This window comes from Malania oleifera, chromosome 3 (genome assembly GCF_029873635.1).
Source record: "Malania oleifera isolate guangnan ecotype guangnan chromosome 3, ASM2987363v1, whole genome shotgun sequence".
Classification (NCBI taxonomy): Eukaryota; Viridiplantae; Streptophyta; class Magnoliopsida; order Santalales; family Ximeniaceae; genus Malania; species Malania oleifera.
In genome coordinates this window covers 85,746,873-85,758,352 of record NC_080419.1, presented here as the reverse complement: position 1 = coordinate 85,758,352, position 11,480 = coordinate 85,746,873, and the positions used below count along the sequence as shown (strand labels likewise).

Sequence of the window (11,480 nt, the reverse complement as noted above, 5' to 3'; positions counted from 1 at the left end):
GCATGGAATGAAGCTCCAGAGTCTAACACCCAAGACTCCTTTTTGCTCTCTAAAGAGTAGATCAACATATCATCATTTTCTAAAGTTGGCTTCTGTCTTTGCCCTCATCTCGTATTGTTTCTTTAGACTTCTGCACTGGTTCTTGTAATGACTAGTTTTTTCACAGTTCTAGCACTCAATAATTTTTGTGCCCTAGGAACCTGTGTCCTGAGAACCTCTGGGATTTCTAGATTTACACCGCTTGGGCCTAGATCTGTCGCAGTTGTTTGATTGTCCATGCATGTTTCCTCTACCTCGACTTTCCATGTTTAAGGCTGAACTTGAAGTGGAGCCATGATTTGACTGCATTCTGATTTCCTCCTTTAAAATCATGCTGACGACCTCATCGTATACAAGCTTTGATTTCCTTGCGGAGCTACTGATTGTAGTAACAACACCATTCCAACTTTTGGGCAACTGACTGAGAATCAGTAGGGCACGAATCTCATTATCAAATGTTATCCCAACTGAGGTGAGTTGATCAGAAAACTCGTTGAAATTATTCAAATGCTTGCTAAAACTTTCACCTGCAAACATGCTCATAGTAAATAATCTTTTCATAAGATATACCTTGTTAGCGGCTGATGGCTACTTGTACATATTAGAAAGCGCATCTATCAGAGATTTGTTGGATGATATATGCTTGATATTGAATGTCACATACTTTGACAACGTCATTCTGATGGCTCTGAGAGCTTTTTGATCAAACAAATCCCACTCATCCTCGTTCATAGATGCTGACTTATCTTTCAATGGTAAGTGCAACTCCTTCCCAAAAAAATAATCTTCAATCTGCATCTTCTAGAAACTGAAATTGTTGCTGTTGAACATTTCAATCTTTGAACTCTTTTCGTTTGACATCTCTATTCGCTGATCTAGAGATGAAATTAACTTAAATGGATAGTATGGTTGGATTCGAAACGGTAAAAAACCTTAGAAATGGTTCAAGTTATTCGAAAAACAGACCTAAAATGACTATGAAAAGCTTATCCAAAGATCAGGTCAAACTTAGTAAAACTTGGTCAACGTGCTGACATGGCAGGTGTTGATGTGGCACTGTGGGCCCACTGTTGACGTGCCACTATGGGGCCCACTCACTGACGTGACAGTATTGATGTGGCACTGGTGCTGACGTGGTGGTTGACTCAACGCCGCTGATGTGGTTGGGTCTAGAGTGGTTGTCCGGGTCGGATACAGATTTAGGTCGAAGACCGGGTCTGGGTCTGGGGGTCGGGTTGCTGGGTCGGGCTGAGGCGGTCCGGGTGAGGAAGATGCGTGGTGTGTATAAGCGGCGAGGTAAAGGTGATGGTGGCCTAAAAACTCAATTTCGAGCCACTAGACAGAGCTCTGATTTTGGTGAATACTCCGATCTGCTCTTTTTGCCCCAACCGGGCTCTAATACCACTTGTTAGGAACCTGTAAGCAACCAAAAAAATTAGAACACCAGAAATTTACGTGGTTCGGTCAAGATCAACCTATGTCCACGGAGCACACCACAAATTCACTAAAAAAACCGCCGGAAATAAATACTACTCTCTCAGCTTCTCTCTTCCTCACACTCTCTTCATCCTCTCTTTTCTTCTCTGTATCTTCTCTGTGCATCTTATAACTCTCCACAGCTCCTTTATTTATAGGGAGCTTGGAATCAATTACAATGAATTACATTAAATAAAAATGAGAGGTTACATTCATCAATATAAATGGCACAACTTGTAAACGCGGCATAGCTTGCAAAATGCGTTTTCCAGTTCAGCGTCTCAGGCATCTCTAGCTACAACAGAAATCATGAGAGCCTTCCTCTTTGGATAGTTTGAGTATTCTAAGTGAGTTTCTCTTTGGAGTTCATGAGTTTCGTGTAAGTGGGAAGAGAGCTTTGTGAGAAAGGAGGAACACTTTTGCAAGTTTGTAAGGGGAAGGCTCCTTGGTTAGTGAATTATGGGGAGTTAAGGTTAGGCCATTAAGCTAAAAAAGGCTTTAGTTGAAGAGAAACTCTAGTGAATTGTGAAGAGCTCCACCATAGCTAAAGCATCCTTAGCAAGGAGACTCTTCTTAGGCTAAGAACGTTTGGGAGATTGAGGATAAGTCCTTATCCTCAAAGAGACTTGAAAAGTGTGGTGAAAAGGAACTCTAGTAAACTTGTGAGAGCTAGGTTGTGGCCAAAGCATCCTTAGCAAGTGGTTTTTCTTGGCCAGGCAAGCTTGGGAAATTGAGGCTAAATATTGGCTTTCTAAGTTCTCCAAATCTCCTACGATGCAATTGCCCTTCTCTTTTACTCATTTATCTCTTGTTCATTTGCATGATTTTAATGTTCCCCCGAATCTAATTTTGGAAACCATGTTTATGTTGTGAATCATCTCTCTTTACCTTCTATAAATTTGTATAGACCTAAACATGGTAATAAGACATTCACACTTTCAATATCCTTGGTATTTTCTGAGCATAGTTTGTTAGCCTTGTCCAACATTTGATTTTGAGATTTTAATCTCTCATTGGAAATACAAAGCGATGGCATGGATGACACGACAAAGAATAACTATAAAGAGGTTGAAGGAAGTGAAGGTAAAGAGAAAAAATGATGATAAGAGAGAGAATGCGAGTGAGGTATGAGGAGTAAAAGTAAGACAATTGGTAAGAGAATTGAGAGAATAGAAGTGAAGGGAGTAAGATTAGGGACTAAGGGTCAAAGGATTTGTTTAGGTTAAGGATTTTGTTTGGAAAAAAGAAAAGAAAATAAAAAAGAAAAATTTCATTATATTTTATTTTTACCTCAAATACTATTAAAAATGAAAAATTGCTCTAGTGTGACGAAAAACAAGAAAATGAAATGTTAATAATATGGAAAATCAAATATGTGCTCATTGATTCGATATATTATTTATTTGTTCTCACTTTTTTTTTAAATCAAAACATTAAAAATTGGATTTTTTCGTATTTTTTTTTCTTAGAGTAGTTTGGATAAAAGATTTTGCTTAGAAAAGAAAAAGAAAAGGAAACTAAGAAGAGACTTTATTTTTCGTTATATTATCCTCTATATCAAATATCATTTAAAAATAAAAAATATTTTAATATGATTAAAAATAAGAAAACCCAGGATGTGTAAAATAAAAAAATTATTCATTGATTTGATATATTTTTTATTTTTTAACTTTTCATTGATATTATGAAAAATATAATTTTTAACATTTAATTTTATTAATTTTTAATTTTCAAATAAGTCTTTAATATTTTAAAATTTTTTAGAAGGCTTCTTAGAAATATTATTAGAATTGAAAAAGTAAAGTATTTGAAAAATTAGGTGTTAGAAAATAAATTCAACGATAAAGTTGATGGTCCCTTTAACTAATTTTTACAGTGTACAAAATTATAAATTTCTGAATTCACACGAATTGAAATTCAAACTCCAATATGATGAGAGTAATTACTTGTTGCAAGTATAAGTTTTGTTCTTTAGATTGAAAAAATATAAAAAAAGGGTTTTTGGGCGTTACCAAATTCAAACGCCGCTTGATTTGAAAAGTACCTCTATTTCTCCTTTATCTAGGAGTACGATGCGTGATCATGATGTCGTCACTAGGCAGTCGAGCATTCCGCCAACTCCGTCCAACTTAGAAACGGGCAGTGGAGCTGGCCAGCGAGTCAGCGATTGGTCATGTCCACGGAGAGGCTAGACGTTCTCCGTCTCTGCGAATCAATCGTTCCCGAACAGTCGCCTGCTCATCAGCCTATGTTGTTTCGCCTTCAGCAAACCCTAGTCGCATACTCCGGAGTAATTTCTCTTCCTCTGTCTCCGGTTTGATTGTCATTATAGATGTGTTTTTATTGAGTTCTACAGCTGAAACCAGTGACTCCTCCTTCGGAAGCATGGAGAGAAGCCTTTGAATTTGGAAATTTCTTCGAATTCAGATACAATTGTATATTACCTTTTGTCTAAATCTGTACAATTCCAAATTCTCGTGCTCCCAAACAAAGAGTTGAGGTATTTTGAAAATGCCACTCAAATGTTGCCTCTATTCGTTAATGAGCTGAGGCTCCATCCCTCCCCTGCGTGTGCGTGAGATCAACTTTGAAGGGTTTTTAAGTTGGCTTGTTCTTTATCCTTTTAATCATCTTACAGGCTATTGGAGGTGAAGATTTCCGTCAGTCAGAAACCATACTCTCTGAGCTCGTTGACTTCCTTCATTCAATCTCTGATGCAGTTATATCAGATCCATGCAACGGGGAATCAAAGAATAATGCGCATGAAGTTCTCGTAGAGATTTATCGGCACCTTTGTTCTCCATCGCTGGACCAGGTTTGCTTTGAAGTTTGTATTTATCAGTGTTTTGTTTTGTTGAGTTTGTGATATATTTTCCTGCTCTTGTTGCAGAATATTCTTGATGGGTTATCATTTGAGTTGCCAAAGGCTGTTGCCAAATTTGCGGGGGTGGATTGTTCTTGCATGAAGATAGTTGACAGTATTATCGATCGGTTTATTGAGTATTGTAGTCCACGTGACATGCTTTCGATTCTTTGTGAGGTATTTTGGCATAAGTAGGTCTTTTTAGTAACACTTATTTGCATATTCATCATGGAATGGTATATGAGCTTAAATGGTATAGCTAAATCACTGCTGAAATGTTTTTTGAGAATTTGAGCCACGGTTCTAAAATCATTCAGTTACAGTTTACTAGCTTAGATATCTTATGGGCATCTATGGATTTTATTAATCAGGTAGGGGAATGACATTCAAAATGAAGCTTCTAGATAAATTTGACCTCACTAATTAACCATAGAAGACAGCCAAAAGGAAGCTGTTAACATTTCCCACTAGTGTGCTTAATTCCATTAACTAGCTTGGATATTCGAGTTACTATAAACAACTTGATTTGGGCACCTCAAAACTTTGAATCAACTAATATCTCTGTTATACAAAGCTAGAGAGATTTATGGTACACTAGAATTTGATAAGAGAATGTTTGCCTAGTTTCTTTCAACGCTTTTCTTCAACATTTTGTGTCATTTTCTCATCTCTTGTCTGCTTGCCTCTAGTGATTGCCTTGTTAACTGTGCCATATACTCTTCCTAAAATTTTCTTAATTTTAACACATTTTTTTGCTAATATTGTGAAAGTGGTATGGTGCAACGTGCACATATGAGGCAGAGAAGCATACTTTGCCGTTGAAACAAGCATAACTATGTGTTTTCCTCACATTTGCAAATAGTGAGGGAGATCACAAAGTTCTTTACCTCATCTCTTGAGATTCTGCAGAACCTTTTTTGAGGCACCCTGCATGCAGCTCTATTGATCATGAGTGATGAAAATTGAAAGCTATATTGGCTTCCCTTGGATTGTAGTCATTTGTGCAGAAACATTGGGCTTGTAGAGGCACTAATATGTATGTAGAAAAAAGCCGTGTTCCTGATCCCTTTCACCATTTCTTTGGTCGTGTAGAAGCTTTTGAAGGAGTTGAGATGACTCTGAACACTCAAATATAGCTGGCTTAAGTATCTTACTATACTATCTAGACATGAACAACTATTGAATTTTTGAAATTTTTAACCATTACATCATTTTCTCTTCCTTTTTTACCTGGAATGGCACCTCCATCGTGCCTCTAAAATGAACCTTTTGCTTATTGAAAAGGAAATATGCTGCTCAATTTACATTGAATTTGATTTTACACAAAAGTATGTTAGGAAGATTGAATTATCCTAGTAGCATCCTCCCGTGTTTTATTGTTTTAGTGATTACTATCAAAATCTCCCAAGTGACATCCCAATGGTTAAAGGTTGAGACTTTTATGTTGGAGGACTCAGGTTTGATTCCTAGGAGGGGTGAAAAAGGGTAAGGGATGGGAAGTGAGATGGTCTGCTTCCTAGTTGTGTAGTCTAGGCCCAATCTGGCATCCAATTGATTAAAAAAAAGGGGTGAATACTGCAATCAAAACACCTCCTTGCCACATGTTCTATTGGCATACTAATTAATCTATAGTTCCAACCCCATTCTTACTTTGCTTATCCTTGTCTATTGCCTCCCATTCCTTTTTTTGTAAGTATTACATGCACAATTTTATAGTTTTTACATGTACACCACAAATCATGGTATAAAACATGGTCCAACTTGAGGAAGTCATGGGGACGGACGAGTGGGTTGAATGGTCAAAATAGTGGTGTTAGCATGATATTGCACATGGGCATGTGCACACTTACACATTACCTATTAGCCAAATAGAGTAAAAAAAAAAATTAATAGCAATTCCTTAGACCATTTTGTACTATTTTTTTAAAAAATTATTTCTAAAGTATTCTTAAAACTTATTAATTATTATTAGGAGTCAAACAAATATTAGAAGGTAGCGAGAAATGATATTTGATTCAATTAAAAAAATTGTTTAAAGATAAAAGGGTTAAGGATTTGATTAATTTGTTTGTATGTATCTCTATATATGAAAGTATGGATAGTGAGAAAAATTTTATGGACAAAAATATCTTTATTTTTTTAAAGTAGAAAAGATCATTCCTAAAATAATGAAACTCAACTAAAATTAGATCAAATTCTAATATCATTCATGATAAATCTAAATTATATTAAAAGTTAATAATTAAATCATAGATATTGAAGTACCTTTTAGATAACAAAAATCATATTTATTTTGAATTAGAAGAAACTAATTAACCATTAAAAAAACAGTAAAATACATTTAAGTATTTAACGATTGATACATAAGGGAATTGTGCATCAAAATTTCAAACTATTGAATTCTACATAACAAAAGTCATATTTATTTTGAATTAGAAGAAACTAATGAACCATTAAAAAAATTAACAGTAAAATACATTTAAGTATTTAACTATTGATACATAAGGGAATTATGCATCAAAAGTTCAAAGCTATTGAATTTTACACATGGGTCCCTTTGGTTCATGTTAGCATATAATCTAAAAAATGTTTCATTATTCTGTAAATTGAAAGCATGACTCACAAGACATGAAAAACAAATTCTTTTATAAAATAATATTTTTTCGCATTTCCAGAATACTTTATACATATTTATCACATAGCAACCTATTATGTTTATATATATTTTTTTTCAAAACATTATATTAACTCATGTTAGTATATAATCTAAAAAACGTTTCATTATTCTGCAAATTGAAAGCATGACTCACAAGACATGAAAAACAAATTCTTTTATAAAATAATATTTTTTGACATTTCCAGAATACTTTATACATAATTATCACATAGCAACCTATTATGTTTATATATATTTTTTTCAAAACATTATGTTAACTCGTACGTATTTTTTCAAACCATTATGTTTTTATATAATTTTTTTTTCACATCGTTGAGAATAATCTCATACGATGCATTCATAAATGCCATGTAACTTTTTTCTTTTAAATTTTAATTTTATGATCAACGAGATCTATTAATAAATATGTTATGAATGTCAAATAAAAAAGAAGCATAAATATGAAAAATTATTATCAATTTGTTTAAAATATATGTAAACTGGCATTATATAATTAAATTGCAAGTTATAAAAAGGAAGCATTAAAAGTTTTCTGTAAGAGTGCAGTGTCTTGCTGTAGCCAAAACACCAACACTCTTTGAACTGCCTCTTGGGTATGCACCCAATATTTCATTGACATGTTCACAATTAATCTTTTTTTTTTTTTGTTTTAAAAATTATTATTATAATGATGAAACATTTTGTTACTTCTCGAGGCAATCCTTGGACACTCCTCTTGGAAGTTATTTTTTAATATATTTTAAACATATTATGATGCATTTTTATATGACTTTATTGTATTTTATTCATGTTAATTATTATTTTTAGTCTTCTAATATTATTAATGTGTTATTGTTATGTTAATAAGTGAGAGTAAGTGTATTATGGTCATTAGAATGTATTTTGATATGTATTATAAATAGAGGGTGAGACCTTTCGTTGTATTAGGTTATTCATTTAATAAAAAAATCTCAACATGGTATTAGAGCACGATCCAACCTAAACCCTACCTCCAAACCAAACTCAACCGTCATTGGAAAACACCCTCTCATCGCGGCGCTTCTTAGAACCACTACAACGCTTCAATATTTCACAAAACCAACCACATAGCCAGAGGCAGAACCCTCTGAACTATAACCCTGCAAAATCCCATTGCTAGAAACCTTCCTATGAGCCCCAACAAGCAAGTGAATTGTTGGCAGTCCTGACCCCATGTTCCGGATCGTGAGTGTGTTTTCGGCCACTTTTTTTTTTTTTTGATATTTTCCTCCAAAATGTTCCGATTCCTTCCGTAGACCATAATATCAAGCTGATTTTGCTCAAAGATCCAATCTTTTTGGACCATGCACTTGTGGTAATCCGTTAGTTGTTGTTTGGTGTTTGTAAAGGCCATTGGGGAGTCTCTTGGAGTAGTGGCAGTGTTCATTAGCTGATTTTCTAAGGCTATGGCAGTGTTATATCAGTTTGTTGGCGACTTGTTCATTGTAGTTTCAATGGTTCACCTCATTTGTGGTTGTCTCAGTTTGATTGTTCTTCTTGTTTGCTAGTGCTTTGGTTTGTGAGTGTTGGCATGGAGTCTATGAATCCTGAAAAAATGTTTCCTTCTTGTTATCACAGATAACAACTGAAAAGTTGGATGGAAAGAATTATGTAAACTGCTCTAAGGCTGTTAGGGTTTATTTAGCAAGATTAGGAAAATCTCACCACTTGTTCCAATTTGATCCTCCTGTTGAGAAGAGAAAAGAAATGTGGACTTAGGAAGATGCTTTGATTGTTTCCCTCTTGTGGAACTTGATGGAACCCAAAACTGCACGGATGTGCATGCATCTAGACACATGCAAGGGGATTTCAAATTTTGTCGAGCTTCTATACTTTAGTAATATTACACGTATGTATGATTTATCCTAGGAGTACTTTCAGTTACAACAAGGAGATAGGAGCATTGCAGAGTATTTTGGAGAGATTAAACATATTCATGAGGAGCTTAACATTGTGCAACCTATAATCACCAATGTTCGTGAGATGCAAAACTGGATGGAGAAAATAACAATTCTTTGGGTTCTAGTGGGTTTGAAACCCAAGTTTGAGGTAGTCCAGTCCCAAATGCTTAGTAGTGAGAGTTGCTAACATTTGCCCATGCATATTCTTGTGTCCTTTGTGCTTTCTGTAGCACACATTCTCATGCTTTTGCATCTTGCTATGAGAAGAAAGCCTTTTCCATGCATGGTGATTCTAGTTTTCAACCCAGTAGTTGTAGAAGTTATTGAGGTGGTTTGAGCAATCTTTGTGGAAGAGATGGACGAGGTAGAGGCACTCACAAGTGCGCTTATTGTAGACGAGGTGGTCATAGTATTGAGCAGTGTTGGGATTTCTATGGTAAACCTTCATGCGTTGCTAATGTAACCACCACCAACTCCATACCTTTGGGGCCAAGTGGGGAGCAACGTACTATGTCTATGTCAAAGGAAGAGTATTCCAAGTTCTGGTAGTATCAAGCGTCACATCAAGCTTCTCTTCTCATTGCATCCTTTGCCTAAATAGGCAACTCCACAACTTGCCTGTCATCTTGTACTACTCATCCTAGTCCTTGGGTTGTAGATTTTCTGCCATGGATCGTATCATAGGTATACCTAATTTCTTCTTTATTCTCTAGTTTCCTAAAAACTTACCTTGTGTTATTATTGCTGATGGATCCACCACCGATGTTACGGGAATTCGGACTATAAATCTCACTTCCTTTATTTCTCTTCCTTTTGTTTTATATTCCCAAGTTTCCTTTCAATCTTATCTCAATTAGCAAGATTACCAAATCCATGAATTGTTCAATGACATTCTTCCTTGATTCTGTGGTCATTTAGGAGTTGAAGGCGAGGAAGACGATTGATAGAGCACGTAAAGTTGGTGGACATAATCACTTTGAGCCTCTATCCCCGTCTATTGCTTGCACTGTTGCTACCATACCTCTCTAGATTCATTGTTGCCTTGGTCATCCTTTGTTGGAAAATTTGAAAAGTTTAGTTCCTAATTTGAGCTCTCTGTATGAGTCTTGTCAGTTGGGAAAGCATAATTGTGTCCCTTTTGCTTCCCGAGTCAATGAATGGGTAGCAAACCATTTCATGTTAGTCCATTCTGATCTTTGGGGTCTTAGTCGAGTTGTGTCCAAGTTGGGTTTTCAATACTTTGTAACCTTTGTGGATGATTATTCAAGGATGACTTGGCTATATTTAATAAAAGATCATTCTAAGTTATTTCATATATTTTGTGCCTTTTGTTCTAAAATAAAGACTCAATTTGGTTTGCCAGTTTGAATACTTTAGAATTATAATGCTAAAGGGTATTTCAATACTCAATTCACTACTTATATGACTCAGTTTGGTATTATTTATCAATCATCCTGTGCCCACACTCAACAAAATGGGCTTGCAGAGAGGAAAAATTTTCATATCCTTGAAATCACTTACACCTTTATTAAATTCATTTACCTAAATGTTTTTGTAGTGATGCTATACTTATTTGCTTGCTATCTTATCAACAAGATGCCATCCTTTGTTCTTAGTGGTAAAATTCTACTCTATTCTCTTTCGTAATCCACCTTTACTCTTTCTACCTCCTTGTATATTTGGGTGTGTGTCCTTTGTTCATCAGTTGATTCCCAGCGTGGATAAGTTAGATCTTTGTGCCATAAAATGTGTATTTCTGGGCTACTTATGCACTCAAAAGGGATATCGTTGTTATAGTCCTACTCTTCATCGCTTATTTGTTTCTACTGATGTTACCTTCTTTGAGTCTACACCATACTGTACTTAGTCCCTAAGTGCTTCTAATCTCAATGAGTCTCTTCCTCTGCATAATCTTTCAAATTATAGTTTTCTGAATATTTATTTATTTTTTAAAATGAATAATTTGTTTAATAACTAAATGTGGAAACTGGAAAGTTGAGCAATTGTAGTGGTAAGATTACAATTAACTTTATAAAGGGAGGGTTCAACTACTGTGAGCAACAAGTTGTACAGTTTTTGTGTAAAGGACTGGGTCAATGTAGCTAGCACATTGCGTTTGACAAGGTCAGGCCTAGCAATCTGGGTTCAGCTGGGTTGATTGAGGTTCGTCTCAAATCCGGTTTCTAGCTGTATTGGGACCAATAAAGTGATTAGTTTTGATTTGACCTAGTCAGACTGACTGGTCTGTTATTTGTTGTAAAACTATGCGCCAAATGAACAATTCTCTCCATATTAGATTTTTTATAGTGACTCTCAGTCCCTTAATCAAATATTCCTTCGTCATTTCTTTATGTGCATCATTGCCATAAAAAAAATAAAAATGAGTTTTGGTGGTTCTCTCTTGAGAGAACTATGAGGGATTTAGATGGAACTTCCTCTACTTGCAATGCATGCTTTTCTCTCTTTGTTGTTGGTCAGATGGTGGCAATTGACATCAATCTTTTGA

General features: G+C 35.2%; 1 protein-coding gene across 3 annotated transcripts in view; it reads left to right on the top strand.

The window, feature by feature from the left end:
* The first annotated feature begins 3,434 nt into the window (after positions 1 to 3,434).
* Positions 3,435 to 11,480, top strand: part of LOC131151955 (aberrant root formation protein 4) — a 76,364-nt gene continuing 68,318 nt past the window's right edge. Inside the window, exons 1-4 of one of the 3 annotated variants that reach the window (XM_058103480.1) lie at positions 3,522 to 3,805; positions 3,882 to 4,015; positions 4,154 to 4,330; positions 4,406 to 4,555. In XM_058103480.1, coding sequence (XP_057959463.1) covers positions 4,478 to 4,555 — 78 coding nt within the window. In that variant the 5' untranslated portion in view covers positions 3,522 to 3,805; positions 3,882 to 4,015; positions 4,154 to 4,330; positions 4,406 to 4,477. Of the gene's footprint in view, positions 3,806 to 3,881; positions 4,016 to 4,153; positions 4,331 to 4,405; positions 4,556 to 11,480 lie in introns of all 3 variants that reach the window. The other 2 variants (XM_058103478.1, XM_058103479.1) reach the window with 2 other exon arrangements.